Here is a 17,016-nt window from a genome sequence, read left to right on the forward strand (position 1 = left end):
ACAGTGAAAGAGATCACAGCACATCGTTCCATTGTCGCAGATCAGCTCATCAATCAAGTCAGACCAGACGAGAAAGTTAGACTGAAGCTTCTCAAGAGAAAAAAAAAATCCACCACAATACTAAATTCAGCTGAAATTCTGTAACAATTTAGTCATATAGTGGAATTATGTTTTAAAGTAATTATCTGTGCAACTAGGTTGTATTCAGTGTTTAGGGATGGGAGTGTTTGGGTGTGGGTTGAGGAGGGTGTTTCTGAGCACCTTTAACAACATCCCACACTAAAGTGGCAGATACAAAATTTACACTTTTGGGAAATTTCTAAATGGAATGGATATCTGTGATCACTATATTTCCTGTAGATCAGAGCAATGCCACACCACAAAACTAATTTATATTTAATGAAACATGTACTGGACTGGTAAATTTTAGCTCAAGCCTAAATCCCAACAGAACAGCTGTGGACCAAATTAAAGAATCAGCCTTGGAATAAATTGTTCTTGAATTTGCAAGCTTCAGGAGAGAGATGAAAAAAAAAAAAAAAAAAAAAAAAAAAAAGCTTTTTTTTTTCTCACTTCAAGTCAACCTCTGCTTCCTCCTATGTTTTCTGAAGAGCCTTGCACTGTCAATATGATTATTCAATTATTCAGGTCACCTGACCCCTATTTATAATAGCAGCTCTTTCAATATTCATCATCATCAATGGAAATGGAGATTTACTGAAACAGAATTTTTGTATGCCTTTTGTAGTGATGGCAAAACATAATAGGTTAGGATCTTTTACTTGGTGTGCTACTTAAGAAACTAGAGTGTCAAACAACCAGGGTGCCTTAAAAATTCCAGTGATGATAAACAACATAAACAACACAATTACTGTAAACATTTGAGGTAATGATGTAAAGCCTACAAATGCATCGTGGTCCCAGCAGAGAGCACAGAAGAATCCTCGTGCAAAGTCACCATATCTATTCAGGGTCTACATGTGTATTTTCTTTGTTATATTGCCATGAATGATTTATGTAAAAACATGCACACTTCCACTCATTATATAAATGATGATGTATCTCAGAACTGAGGGGTTGCTGAACTCCACGGAGATTAAAACACACATTGCCAAAAACCTTAGGAGTTGCAGAGGTCAAGAAGATATTTTTTGAAGAACTGATCCTCCTCCCTCCAGTGATGGAGAGATCTGCAAGCCAGGACCCTTCTACAGACCATTTCAAGAAAGGTTTATAGCATCTTTCATATTCCTTACAGAGAGATAAGGGCTCTTTTCCACCCCCCACTAAGAAATGCTGAGGTGCAGAAATGTCAGGCACCGTTGCTTGTTTTCTTCAGAGAAGCCAGCCTCATTTTCCTCTCCTTATTCAGACTTCCTATATTCCTTCACCCAACTTCCAGAGATGCCAGGTCCCTCCCCCGACCTATATCCAGAGTTGTCAGATTCCTCAACCAAGTTTCCAGAAAAAGCGAAGTCACTCCCTCACACCAGTTCCAGGGTTTCCAGGTCCCTCCACCCAGATCCACTGTTGCCAATCAAATTTCAGAGTGATCAGGGATCCCTTCCTAGTCTCAGCTTCCCAGGATGCCAGGGTTTCTTGTATGATTTCTGTCTCCAGTCAGCCACCACATCCTGATCACAGATCCCTGTTATCTAACCCTGCGTTTCCCCATTTCCCCTTAGCACTGCATCTCACTTTGTGGCATCCCAGATAATGGAGTCATCAAAATTTCATCCAGCCTAGTGTTTTGCAAACTACTTGACTTTATAAACACCCTCCTTATTCATCAGAGAGTGAGAGTTATAACATAAGAAGCACTGCTTTCAAAAGATGAAAACAACTTGTATAACATCCATAGCGTCACAGAAATTATGGAGCCCGCTATCCACTTCTGGAAAACATTTCACTGGCACATCAAATGTAAATGAAAATTTCATTACGTTCATTGTGCCATGTGTAATCAAAACTGTTAACCTAAACAAAGCCGTTAGTCCCTTTTTTGCACATACACGTTGTGATCATTTAAATCAAGATTCAATTCCCAACGTCAAGCTGGGTCTTATTAACACTGCACCACTGAACAGCAGGTCTTGTTGTGTGTCAAAACAGTGTCAAAATGAAGCATCTCCTGAAAATTTCACTTACCTGTGGAAACATACACTGACTGCAACCTATTATAGCTGCACAACATGGGAATGATGGAGTTTAGACTTAAACGTGCAGTTATGGGAATTCTCTCTCTCTCTCTTTTTTTTTGAGAGCCTGTATTATTAATTGACAAAAAACAGGCGATTATTTATTTTCTCATATCCATGATCTCTTATCATTGATAAGAGCAAAGTATAGTCAGGTAATTATTCTAAGACATTTCGTTGTCCTTGTCATATTTTTTACACAAATTATACAATCTAAATATATATGTTTGTATAATGACATTTTAGAGATTTGATTTTGCTCACTATCATAGGAATTAAGTAAACAATGTCTTCATTGCAATCATTGCAATTAATTACTAAAATTAGTATCTAACCTTTTCTAACTTGGAGAAAGTTATTCCTCTGTTTCATCTTGTTTTCACCATGTATTTTCTCAATAGTAGATTTTTTGAAATTGAGTTGAAGTTGAGTTGATAATTTTAATTGTTTATTGATTGACTGATTATTTATTTAATTAATTAATACTAAAATAGTAAGTGTATCCATCACAGCTTATATAATGAGGCACTTAACTCATTGTACCAGAATCTAGATTTAAAAATCTCTTTGGACCTTGACAGTGTACTACAAAGAAAAAAGATGATCACCCTAGAGATGTAACTGGCAAACTCTTTTCCAGCTATTTAAGACACAACTCAAAAAGTAGTTTTTATCAGAGCCTCAAACTTGTCGCCTTTTGGCAAAATGTGCCATTTCGCATCCAAAAATAGGTCATTCTAGTGATGCGCGCCTATCCGACGAGTTTTATTTGTGGGTGGGAGTCTGCTGAGAGATAGCCAAAGTGAATGGGAGGCAATCTCATCAAAGTGTAAGCACTGCTTGATTTAATGGTGTCTGATTTGCTCTGTCTCATCAGCCGCACTGTGCCTGCCTCCTGTCTCCGGGCCTGGTGCAGCTGCAGCAGCACTCAGAAGCAGCTACTTTCTCCTCTAACTTCCCTGGCTGCCGAGTCTCCTGCCACTGTTTTCAAAACACTTGCTGCTGTCTTGGTATTGATAGATGCAGGCTTGTTGTAGCCCGTTCTTGTGCTCAAAGTTCTAAGGATTTGGATTTGTGAAATTGGACAAACTATAATGTGAGCGGTGTTAAATCATGAAACATGGGAGGTGGCAAAAATAGACCAACATATAGAAAAAAAGTCAAGCCATGGCCATGTGTAAGATGTATTATGATTAGGGCTGTCACATAATTCATTTCTTTAATTGTGTTAATCACATGAATTAATCATGATAAATCACATATTTTAGATGTACTAAATTACTTGTTTGCTTACCCTTTCACTTTTGTATAGCTGGTGTGTTTTGGAAATAAATATTGTCTATAAAGGAGGTTGCATGATGGATCCTCCGGTGCAATCTCTGTGATGTTTTTCAGCATGTTGTCTTAAACAATGCTTAAGGGCCTACAGTCCATGGAAATCCATTTAGCAACTGCATTGGTCCGTTTTGCTGACAGATTTGCCCCTTACACAAACCACAAGTGTGCTCTACACACACACTAGCATCATTAGCCAGCAAAACATGTTTGGCATTTAGGTGATATTTTAAAGTTGTGCTCCAACAGAACAACATTTCAGTGTTGCAGTGTGTCCACATGACTTTGGTACGATACTGAGATCCATTGGAAAGGCTTGCAAGCCAGTGGCAAGTCTGACTGCGTCTTGTCATTCATTTTGTCTGTTATTGGTTTTCATTAGCTCAGTGTTAGCGGCATGTGCATGCGTCATGTGTGACGTCAGGTGGGGTTTAAGGTCAAAAGTGGTTAAAAGTTTTTTAATAAAGCGTTAAGGTCCTCAAATTAATCACATGCATTAATGCATTAACTTTGACAGTCTTAATTATGATGAACTATTTAATGTATTATGAGAAGTTATTGTCATTTCAAGTTAGCGTAAAAGGATTAGGCACTGTAGCTGGTATGAAGTGTAGTCAAATATTCCCCAGTTCCAGCCTCAGTCCGCTGATTTTGTGGGAAGTAAAGTTTCTCAGGTTCCGCTCCCCAATGAGCTGATTTTTACGACCTCCTATTTTGTCCCTAGAGACATCTTAGGATGTAGAATTGCTTATAAAACATCTTTCACATCATTTGGCATGCACCCTGCAGCTACTTTATCTATTGAAAAGAGAAAGGCAAGACAAGTTTCTGAGTGGGCCTCTATGTTTATGATTCTGGGGTCATTGATCCCATCCCTTGTTTAGATTTTTTTTTTTTTCTGCCTTGCATGGATGTTACTGAACTGTAGCAGAGAGAGGTAAGCAGGCCTGTCATTTATATCAGCAGGAGGCTAATTAGTTTGAACCATTGATTTAAAGCCCTTAAAAATCATCTCTGTTCATCATCAATATGATATATTTAGAGTTTTTCTCAATGAAAAAACATCCCTTCATGCCTTAAACTGAATTAAATGTAACTCTACGCCTTGCACTCACTAAGTATCGTGAAAGCTGGACCGTAGTTGATAATCTAACCACATAAAAAACAAACAAACAAATAAACGAACAAAAAACTTCCACTAATATTTTTAATGTGAAGCATTAAGTGATTTCATTTAGGGACAAAGAGAGGGGTATGCACTATAGGTATGTACTATAGGTATATTTATTTCCAAGCTTGAGGCAGGTTTTTAACGTGGCGTGATTACCTACAAATTAAATGCAAAGAAACAAATAGACGTGAATTCGTGCCGAGCAATGTGAATGACGCGAATTTCTGTCTTGCGAATGACGTGAACACGAGAAATGTGCTGCTGTATTCACGTGAGCCTGCAATGTGAAAATTCACTTTGCTTTTGGCCTGAACACACTGAAAGATTCTCCAGTTTGTTTTTGTTTTTGTTTTTTTTATTTTACTTTAATTCCTGATACTGTCATTAATTAAGAAAGCACCTTGCTCATTAATTATTTGCTACCAGGCCAGCTACCTGTGTTGACATCCTCATTGTACACAGCTCCACCCTATTATCCAGTTTCAGGTTTTCTGATTCTTTTCAATCTAAAGAAATTCCAAGATGGCGATAACTATAAGGGGAAAGTGTCTTGATAAAGACAGAAACTAGAGGGTTAATTAACAAAAGATACATCCATTTACTCACAAACCTATGATTAAATGACAGTCTAGTCTCATTATAGTTGCAAATACGTTGCAAATCTAATATAGGTCTAGTTATTTGCATTGTTATGAAAAACATTTTTCCTTTTCCTCTGTACCTTCAGGCACAGGACAAATTGTCTGCATGCAGTTTTGTTAAGAATCAAATTTAGTCGATCCAACTGCTGTAGTTATGCTGATGATTAAAACCTCCTCTTTTCTTTAGCCTCATTTTTAGGTGTTTCATGTCAGGATTTCTTAACAGATTTATTGCAGTGAGTGATTTTCAGTGACTCACAGTAAATCTTTTTTTTTCTTCTATGATTCATACTGTAAGTATATTTTTACTTTGCTGGTAGGTTGTATTTTGACATGCTTGTCACATATCAACAATATAAAAAAATATGGTGCCTTTCCAGGTAGCTATTGGGCAATTTCCTTTAGGAATATATATGCTTTTTTCTCTTTAACACTCTGACTTAATCTGCGGGCAGCGTGTGTGTGTGTGTGTGTGTGTGCTTCCAGTGTCTTAGCACACATGAAGCAATTTGGGCCAAAAATGGAGCAAGTGTTTGTGGAGTCTTGCTTGAAGATTTCCTCAGGTAATGCATGTAGGATTAAATATTGCTTTGCAGACATGCATACATACACACAAATACAAATGCACATAAGCTGTAAACAATTCAAAAAATATATTTATGAAGTTGTGGCTTCAAATGAATCACTCCCTTTCAACTATACACAGAAACAGATTAATTAACAGATTAACATCTTATTTATGGGTTTTCTCACAGTGAAGCCACTGTCGCCACGTTTTGCTCAATCTCACTGCGAGGTAATAATAATTGATTGTTCTTTAGGTAATTGTAGAGAACCAATTCTTTGGTCTCCTCTAAAACAAAAGGTGTTCCAATGGGCTGTTGATTTATGGAACAGATTACTTTATTGCAGATCGGTATGTGAGAAGTTAAAATGCAACCTTTATGTAATTTGTGTTTCAACAAAAGTTCCTAAAATGATGACACACCCCGCATAAAATCCAGGCTAACAATTTCCTTATCCTGCTGTATATTATGACCTCTCAGTGGTCACTTTATTAGGTCCATCTGCACAATCTAATGCAGTTCAATACAAATGTTCTGTCATAAAGTTTCCTTTTATGATGCCTATAACGCTCAGGTTTTCTTCTTGTCACAGTAATGGAGGTGTTCATTCAGTTCTATGTTTGGCACTGAGCTCATAGTTGCTCATAGTGCTGCTGTTGGACTGGACTGCATTTTAGTGTTTCTGCTATTCTGTCCCCCCCTGCTATTCTGTCCCCTTTCATTGTATACAAATAGGGACGACAAAAAAATTAGAAACACCTCTCAATATAATGTAGTCCAGTACAAGACCTCTTCAAACTACAACCTCAATAATAAACACAAAAGTAAATTGACACATCCGTAACGTTTTTCTTTTTACGGACAATTTTAGAAAACAAATGTTTTACCTTTACATTTGTTTTCTAAAATTGTCCGTAAAAAGAAAAACGTTACGGTAATTTACTTAGGACATAATGAACCTACACCACCTAAATTGACACATTCTCCACAATGTCAGCAAAAACTGAGCATTATAAACTTTCATAAAAGGTAGAATTTATGGCAGAGCTGTTGTATTGAACTGCATTAGATTGTACAGGTGGACCTAATAATGTGGCCACTGAGTGTATGTACTACTGCTATTGCTATAGCCTGTCTTCAGGGCTCTCCCTAAAGCCTGACGTCAATCTGCAAGCTTTGATAAGGAGCAGAGAAAAAAACAATTTAAGACTGTTGTTGTTTTTCCTATTTGCTGTACTGTTTTGTATGTCTCCATATTGGAACTTACACAACATCACTGTCGTTCACTCAATGTGTGGGAAATGACATTGCTTGAACGACATGTTAACATTTTGCAAGTTTCCTTACTCACTTACAAACATACGTTACTGACAAAATACTACTTGAGGCTCCAAATCAGAGTGGAAGGACGGAACATAGCAATTCAGGAAAGGTCATTTTCTTTACGCACATAAGTGGGGCCTTGAGCAAGGAAACACTAAGCTGCCCACTTTCGACATAAAGTTTAATATGACGCTGAGAATGAGAAAATGGGACATACTGGGACTAGATTTACTGAAACAGGCAAGCCTAGGTGTGTGTTATCTGAAATAACATTTTGTATATCACAGCTGAGATGAGAGACATTTATCAGGCATCCATTCAAAGGGAAACAATGAAACGATCAACAATGTAGACTTAAACATCAACTAATATAACATTCTACCTACATAGACAGTTTTGGAGGAATTTCCAGCTTACCGGAGTTCTCAAAGTCTTTATAAGATGTGGTCCAGGACTCGGACATCCCCAGCAGGGTGTTCTCCATGATCTGGACATCGGTGATGGGACAGTTGCACTGGGGATACTCCTCGTTGCACTGACAGATACACTGGTTGTTCTGGCACACGTACTCACCCTCCCCATTACACATAATGTAGCTCAGAGCTGACTGGACAAACTTCTCCTTCAGATACTCAGGGAATATTACTTGAAGACCTGCAACAGAAATAAAAAGTATCATCAAGTAGGCTCCTGCTTGAAAAAAGTTCTGTTCAATAGGATACTTTTTTCAGGTAACTGGACTCAAGAGGGATTAAGCAGCATTATGTGAGAGTATTTCTTTCAAGACATATCACATGGCAGTATGACATGATAGATTGTATACTTAAAAGTTTCAAAGAGAATATGCAATAATGTATTTCCTTACTTATAATTGCCAGGATGAAAAAAAAAAAAAAAAGTGGTGTTGTATGGCAGGCTGCCCGTTCTAGTTTGCATTGACAGATGTTTGATCTGTGTTCTAAGCACTTTTTAAAATTTAATTAATTGATTTTTTAAACAGCTATGCTTTAGAGTTTACCTATGTTTGACTTTGAGCTATTTTTCAGTGGGGTGCCAAACATGATGTGACAAAGTATAGACTGTGATTGATGCCTGCTGTCCTGGTTTATTTAACGCAGCGCTTAACCCCTTTTAGGCGTCTGTTTGTGTACATTTGCCTGCTTCAATGTGTTTGTGTGTGCATGTATTTCCATTTGCGTTTATACTTGTGGTGAGTGTACCCAACTTTGCAACATTAAGCAAACAGACATTATCCAGCAGATTGACTTACCATTAGCTAGAGCAGAAATAAATACAGTATGGGGATAAAAGCTGTGATACACAATACTATTATTCAAGTTGGGAGACGGTCCATTAATTGAGTTCTGCAATTTCATTTTTTTTCCTTGACTGATTTTCAGGAATCACAGAGAATAAGCAAAATAACTTGAAAGAAGAGTAACATGAACAAATAACATGAAATAACAGACAAACAAACAAGCTATAGCAAGCATTTGCAAGCTATAGCAAATGATTAATATACTCCGGTGTATTACAACAGCATGGTCAACAGCATACAGTGTAACTGGGAGAACTGCTGTTTACATTGCAGTTGCCTCCTATTTTTAAGTGTATTGTGTGGTACCTTCAGAGAGAGCCTGAAGGTACTCGTACATTTATCAAGTAGGGGTTGCCGTCTTTTCACGAAGGTATTATCTCTGTTGGCCAGCTTGTAATGCAGTCTCTCCAAATGTAGTACATTTCCCAGATCCCTGAGCCGTTGCTGGAGTGGAGGACTAACCTCTGACTTCCAAATTTCTAAAATAAGGCATTTAGCCAACAATGTACATAGGGAAATAGGTTGCCCTAAATACTTGTTAACAGACAGGTTTATCACTGCTGAACCAAAGATGGCAAAAAGTGGGGCTGGAGCTGTAGTTCTGTAGAATGCCTCTGATATAGAGTCTAATACAACTGACCAGAAGAAGGCGATCTTAGTATCTAGTGTCTATTATCAAGGATTCTTTCCCATGCCTTTCCTGTTGGAAATTCAATGTCAGTTTCTAGCTCTGACTGGTTTTTGAATTTGTCATCAGGCAGTTATGTAGGATTGTTGTCCTTAAGGTACAAATCCTTAAATAATAGCACTGTTTTTGGTCTTTCTAGAAAAGGTTAGGCTTTTTCAAGCTAGAGAGAAGGCATAATTGTGGCAAATTGGGCTGACCATACATACCTTGGGCAAATTAAGAAATGAGTGCATTTGTTTCCATATTTTAAGGGAATGAAGGACATTTTTTTTTTTTTTTAACATAGACTGGTATTTTAATATTTGTCAGGTTATTCAGAAGTGCTTGGAGAGACATGAAGCCATGAGAGTCTGTCCACTTGACTTTCATTTGTAGGCAACAATTGCACCTGGAGGAAAATACATTTAGATTGGCAGTCCAATAGTATAATTTGAATAAAATAAACCATAGCCTCCTTCTGGTTTATACTTGCTCTGTTTTTTTCTTAGATAGCCTGACCATTTTGTTATTCCAAATAAAGGATGTTATGATGGAGTCCAACTTCTTGAAATAATATACCGGGAGACATTGAAAAACCCCAATTCAGCCTTCAACTCGGCTACCGTCGTGGATTCTCTTTTTTTTTCCTGGAGCCCGTCACCTTGTTTGTTTCGTTGTTAGTCTGATAGGGTCTGATGCTGTTGTCATTTTTTTTTTCCTTTCAAGGAGGTTGTTTTGTCTTTGCCTGACGTGACTGAGACAGTGCTGACACCTGTCCACAGTTCTGACTAAGTTTTAAGGGTTCCGGTTGTGAGAGGTAGATGTGAATTTGAGTTAGTGCTCAGAGCCAAGTCCGACACCAGAAGTCAACTTTGCAGCATTCCACAGAGAAATATTTGCCTCTAACACACTTAGAGAAGTGTTTGTGTTCGCAGAGGTTTTTATTCAGGTCGATTAGCTGAAAGCACATCCTCACTCACTAACACGGCACGTATATTTTTTTAGACTCCTAGCCCATCCATATGTCATCCTTGGGATCTCACAGAAGTGAAGCTCTGACAGCAAAATGTAAAGCCTGTAACTGTGAAGTTTCCTTTCAGTGCAGGCCAGGAAAATAAATTCTTGGCAATACAAGTCACTGGATTGGAAAATAATTAAATAGATTTTTCCCTCATCTTGGCATGGCAATATTTTCTTAATAGCTTTTACGGTGCCTCAGCAGATAATATGCAGCCAGAAACCAGATTATAACATGTTATTACTGAAAAAAATAATTAATTATTGCATCATTACTATCATTATTATTATTATATTCCCCATGCAGGTATTTTTTTTCCCCCACAAACAAGAAAACAGGCAAACGTTTCTGCAAAATAAACATAATGTGGCTGGAAAGGAAGGAGAAGTAATTGTACAGTTTTGCATAGTGCACGGCTAATTTTCGGGGCAGTATCATAGCACCAAACGGTATCTCCTGCTATGCACAATGTGGCAATTACTGTGATTACTCTTCTCATTAAAACCACAGCAAATGCTTAACTGTCAACTAATGGGGCTAATTTAAAAGCAGCAATCAAAGATCAAAGAGGAGTAACACAAACTCTCCTTTGGGCGCTGCATGCATTAATGTTTACTCAATACGTTACAAGAGTAATTCTTAAAGACCAATGTTTATGATCTTAACTGTAGATACGCATGAAATGAGATGCAAAGCGAGCAATGTTAGGCCATAGTGCAAATGTCAGGTTGCTACAGGCCATCGTTTTACCTCTGCATGCACTTAACACAAATGTACTGTCATGATGAACATATTCAGTTCAATTCAATCAATTTACTTATATAGTGCCTTTCATACAAATGAATGCAGCACAATGTGTTTCACTAATGGAACAATAAAATTCAATATGTGCATGAATAAATAAATAAATAAATAAATAAATAAATAAGAAAGGCCAGTATGAGGATAAATACAGAGATAGTTACTAGCAGCCATAAGAAATAGCCTATTAGTTAGGGCAATGTGAAGTATTACATTTTTCAGTTTCTTTTTAATAGTGCTGTTTCAGTAACACTGAGATTTTCAAGAAACCTGTAAAGTCAAAGCCAAAGTGTGGGAACATATGCAAAAGCAGTTTCCCCACTGTTTGTTTTGGGTTTATAAACTCCCACAGGTTTGACTCGGGTGACATCAGAGGTCTTGTGGGTGTTTATCTGACAATAACGTAATTAAAATAATCTGGAGCAAATCCATGAATGGATTTACAGATGAGTGAAAGAATCTTAAGAACAATTCCATAGTTAGTAGGCAGCCACCGAAGAGATTTCCAAACAGGTGTGATGTGCTGTGAGTCACTTTTGTCAGTAGCGTTTTGTATTTGCTGTAATTTTGCTACTGATATTTTGGGTATGCCAGCAAGGAGCATCACTACTGGAACATGTAAAAGTGTTTCTGTGCCTGCAAACACGATGACATCACAAAACTGGAGTCCAGATTCAGATAAATAAAAATACATAAAACAAGCCGAGCCAAGTGCAACAAAAAAATGTACACCCAGTAAGATAAGATCAGAACCAGTTTAAAACCATGAGAGATCAGCCTACCAAATTATGAAGCCTAGTTTAAATTTCGTGGTGCACAGTGTTAAACACGATATAAGCTCTAAAGCCGACAGCTTACTTGCATTTCTGTTCACTCTCAGATCATTAACCACTTGGACTACAACAGTGTCAGTGCTGCAGTTTCTGGTGCAGAAACCTGATACTCACAAACACACTTTTCTACTGCCTTAGTAAATAACCTAACTTGACTTGTATTCCTCTTTTCAGAGATCTCTGCTGTCTGCTGTTCTCCTTTACTGTTCATTAGAATCATTACCTCTCAGCGATGAAGGGAACAGAGGGAGGGAGGGAAGGAGTAGAGGGGATAGATGGATCATATCTGACCACAAAAGAGCTGGGTTGCACAGGGCTTTTTTCTCCATCAAGCCTGTCTGCGGCCCCTGGAGCCAATATTCATTTAGCTTGATGTATTCTTGGGTTTGAAAGTTTAATGTGATTTGTGGGAGAATCCAGATGGCGAGTTCACGGATCAACGCTGCTCACTGACAGTGCCGGTGCCAGCGGCCGGGTGCACAATAACACTGAGTGCCTCAGCCCTCCCTCCTCTCTCACTTGTCTCTAACCCTACCTTGCACGCCCCAACTCACGCATCCCCGCCGCCATCACAAAGACACACACACCTTTCAGTTTCTGTTATCAAAGTGTTAGACTGCAGGAGGACCCTTTTGGTTCACTGACAAACAGCTCAACGCTATCTTGTTCTTTTCTTTTTGATCTCTCACTGTTTCTGTCCATCTCTCTCTGTTTCACACTCCCTCCTTTTACCGATCTCCATCTGCACATCTCTCTCGTGCCGTACTTCATTATCCTCACTCCTACTCTGACATTTCTCTCCCAGTCGCCTCTTCTCTCTGACTGAAGCTTTAGTCAAGTCTTTGAAATTTGAGGTGCTATTTGGAATAAATGTTGTCCAGTTACTAAAACGCAAAGGAATATTGGATAAAAACCCCATAAGTGATTATTATAACCCAAAGTTAAGAACAATGACAAAATCTAACTAGAGAGCACTGTCCCAGCTTCTGTTAATTTATCAAATTCATCAAATTATATATGTTGTTATTCCTAGGATCATGGGTGATCCAAGGAATAACCAGATCTTGGTCTGTCACTTTGGGCTCGGCTCAGTCATGTGCAGTGTTTTGCGAAGTATCAGCCATTTAAGAATTAATCAAGAGGATATCACTATATTCAACAATAATGTTATTTAACCTAATATGCAATGAATTATGCACACTATCCTACCAAAAAGCTAATGTTTGGCTAACACATGTTTACCAGTTGGCCTGATAACTGGAGGTTCTGGAAGCAAAAAAAAAAAATGTAATTGTTTTTAATTTCCTCATTGCGGATATGCTGCTTTGATAAAAGCTTTTTAAAATGAAACCCATGGCTCAGAGTCCCATTTGACTTTTTCCACACAATTTTTATCTTTATTGATTTGAAATATTGTTTTTTTTTTTTTGTCCAAAAACACAGCAACTCAGAATACAAAGCCAAATCTGATGAAAGCAGGCACGTTTCAGCATCATCTGCCGTTCAAACCAAAATGAGGACATGCATTCACAGGGGAAATAAACCAAGACAAACTGAAGCAAGCAAAATATCACATTTAATTTGATTGTTTAACTACTACTATTACTACTACTGCTATTATTGTTGTTGTTGTTGTTGTTGTGTTTGCAAAATCACTCTCATTATTCTTCCCTATCACATTTTAGCTCTGTCATACTTTGCAGTGTCCATATTTTTGGATCGCAGTGATAAGTTTTAGGATTGTGATCCCAGATTTCTTTGCACTATAGTTTGTTTAAAGAAAAAGAAAAGTGCTTCGTATCTGAAGAAATAATATCATGCAATAAAATTACGTCCATCAACATTTGTTCATGCAGTGGGGAATTATGAGTCGAGGATGAGTAAGAGAACCGGAGTCCTCAGGCTACAAAAAAATGAAATGAGAAATCTAATTTGAGTAAAAACCATTTCTTTATGACTTCTCCGGCTCCATGCTAGCTCAGAACATTACTTCATTAAACACTGAGAACTGTTGGACCATATGCTGTATATATCTCTGCAATATATGAAGAAAAAAAAGAGATATTGGAGTAGCAAATAGCACACCAGGGAGTTAAACTTATTAACCATAAAGAGATCTTGATGAAATGGAAGGCAAATATCGGAAATTCAGTGCACCCATTTGATAGTCTACAACTTCATGCCATCAGCATGCAGTTTCCTGCAACCCCTATACCTGGCTTGCTCTAAATAAATAGCACCTCAAATTGGCGATTTATAATGTTGCATACATCAGAGACTGATATATTTCCTTCACAAGCGCTGGAGAGGCCCTCACACACTTCCGTGAATGTTCAAAGTGGAGGCCCTGCATCTGTAACTTTGCCGTCTCACCCTGTCTCTTTCTAGAGTGCTCTATTTTTACATTGTGATAGATGAAGAGTGTGGGCCGCAGCTGAGGTTTGTAACTGCCTTGGCAAGCATTCGCCTGCTCACTGCAATGCCACGCTTTGCCTCATAAGTTATAGTTTCATTAAAGATTAATTGACCATTGTGTGACTGCAGATTTGCAAAATAATCATTACTTAATCCACTGGTGCAATAAAGTGCATCACTTCAATAGGGGCATTAAATTACTATTGGAGGTTACTGTTGCAACCAGGATACAACATCTAAGACCTCAAAACTGGAGCTGCCCACTGCGCCCTCTCTATAGCTGATGGGTAACACAGTGGTAAGACTTAGTGAGTCGGCTCATTTAACATTGGAGTTACTCTTCCACACAATACAGTACAACATGAAGGTGTAGCTAATGTAGCTATACATTCGCGTTTCATTTCTTTTCAAATAGCTCTTCTTTGACTGCGTTGCCATTTTTAAAGTTCTGAATGAGGAGTACTTAGCATTTAAATGGATGAAGTGTTGCAGTGTCTGTTCTGAGCAGATTATTCCAAGTGTTTTCAGCATGCTGCAAGTAAGCAGCTTTCTTATGTCGTCAGACAAGAATGCTGAGACTACATTATTTTGTGTGATTTACAACCTTGCTGAAGTGGTAATGTATGACAATAACTGTTGGTGGACACTTAGTTAATATTTCCCACTGAAATTTCCAATATTAAATCATCACAAATGCAGAACAAGGGATGGATATTTTCTTTCCTTAAATGTTGGGCACACTGGAATTCTTTTCTTTGTTCTGTTGGATTTTTATGAATGTACAAATACGCTTAGGCATGCATTTATTTCCAACAGCAAAACAATAGAGACGTGGCAAATCCCAGTTCCTAGAACATATCTACACACTGCCTGCATACATGTGATACGTCCCTCTGTACCTGGGTGGAAAATGAGAGCTCTGATGACGGGGTTTTGCACAATATCTCTAAATACGGGCAGCTTACATGAAACCCACTAATTCATATACTATGTACAGAAACAGAAACAACGGTTGATACAGAAATCACTGTAAAAGCATATTTACATGTATAACTTGTTCTGCTATTGAGAGTCTGCTGCTTCTGCCGGCTGAAAAAAAAAAGAGCATGGCTGAAATTGCTTGTTGAGGCAATCGGAGCATTCAGACAGGCAGGCAGTATGGAGAGCTAGATGAGCTGTCCAAGGTGCTGAGTTATTGCCAATTGTGCTGAACACTAGACACAGGCACACAGGGTGAGTTGGAGTAATAGTAAAGCAGTGATTACGGTTTTTTTTTTTTTTTTCTGTTTTTTTTTTTTTTTTTTCTGTTCTCCTCTGTACTGGCCCCACACCTCAGCAGGGACAATGCAACTATTGATTTATTACACATAAAGGTTCGGCAGTGTTAGTAATTCCAATTATGGTGCACGCAGTCTTGGCGGTATAAATTAAGAGCTCTTAAACAATGCATGATGACCTCCTCCACAAACACCATGCACGCTGTGACTGTGAGCAAGAAATGTGCATTCACACAAGGCACCAGCTCTGTAGATTTAGATCTGTAGATGGATTTGGAGTGTGACTGGAGATGTATTTGCTGTTGGCTGCTTGTGCACTTCAGTTGCAGCACTCAAGCTGTTCGGTCATGTGCTGCCATGTGTCCCTGCACAGTAGTAGCAGTGGGGCATTGGCTGGTGAGATATTCTGCTAGTCTCTCTCTCTCTCTCTCTCTCTCTCTCTCACACACACACACACACACACACACACACTTTCGAGGCGCTTGCAGAAATCACATGTTTTACAACAGCCCTGGAGAGGGGGAGGAGAGAAGTGTGACAAGCTCTGACATTTCCATTTCAGTTATAAAAGATACATCTGCCCTCAAAGTGTCAAGATTTCCTGTATACACAGTTCATATGAGAAAGCCAGATTCATATCACCACAAAAAAAAAAAAAAAAAAAAAAAAAAAAAAAAAAATTATACCAAACATTTTTGTTCATTCTTGCTGTTTAATGGTCTATTGTTGTGGTCTTAGTTTGTGTAACAGCATTTTTCTTTGAATTCACAGATTTTGTTTTTTTGTCTATTGTTTTCTTGGTTTTTGGTTTTGTGCGAGAACTGCTGCAGGCTGACAAACCTTGTGAATGACTTACATAGCCAACCTCTCAGGCTCTTAAAACACAAAGGATGACAAAATACATTAACACTGTACCACTATTGTTGACTATAAGAAATACTGAATCATCAATAAGTAATAAGTATATTATAATCACATTGTAACTGAGTCGGAAAATGTCATAAAAACAAATTAATGCAGTAACTGGATTATAAGACTGTTATAAATAATGTTTTATCCATCAGAGTCTAGATATTTCTCACCATTCAAATGCCCTTATGTTGTGCTTAAGCCCTGTGTCTTAAAAATTATGTTCTCATACAACCACACTGCATTCTCAAGTACATGTCAAAGGGAACATAATTTGTGATTGCAATATGTTTGTTTTTAATGCATCACAGTCTGTGCTAGGAGGAGGACGGGGTGCTGGGTGGGTCAAACAACTGACTTTCACTCCAGCTCGAGTCCATTGTGAAGCAACACTGGTGTTTGTGTTTTGCAAATATTACATATGTTACATTATGTAATCTTAACCAAGCGTTTTTTTTTTTTTTTTATGTCTGAACCTAACATTTCTCTAATATTAACTAATTTGTTTGGTGGCTAAAGGTTATGAGACTGGCTAAAATAACAC

At 38.0% G+C, this 17,016-nt stretch overlaps 1 protein-coding gene across 1 annotated transcript in view; it reads right to left on the reverse strand.

The window, feature by feature from the left end:
* The window catches only part of brinp1 (bone morphogenetic protein/retinoic acid inducible neural-specific 1), a 105,323-nt gene that overhangs the window by 14,613 nt on the left and 73,694 nt on the right, over positions 1–17,016 (reverse strand). Inside the window, exon 5 of the mRNA XM_030066160.1 lies at positions 7,652–7,888. Coding sequence (XP_029922020.1) covers positions 7,652–7,888 — 237 coding nt within the window. The remainder of the gene's footprint in view (positions 1–7,651; positions 7,889–17,016) is intronic.

The sequence above is a fragment of the Myripristis murdjan genome, chromosome 12 (assembly GCF_902150065.1).
Source record: "Myripristis murdjan chromosome 12, fMyrMur1.1, whole genome shotgun sequence".
Taxonomy (NCBI): domain Eukaryota; kingdom Metazoa; phylum Chordata; class Actinopteri; order Holocentriformes; family Holocentridae; genus Myripristis; species Myripristis murdjan.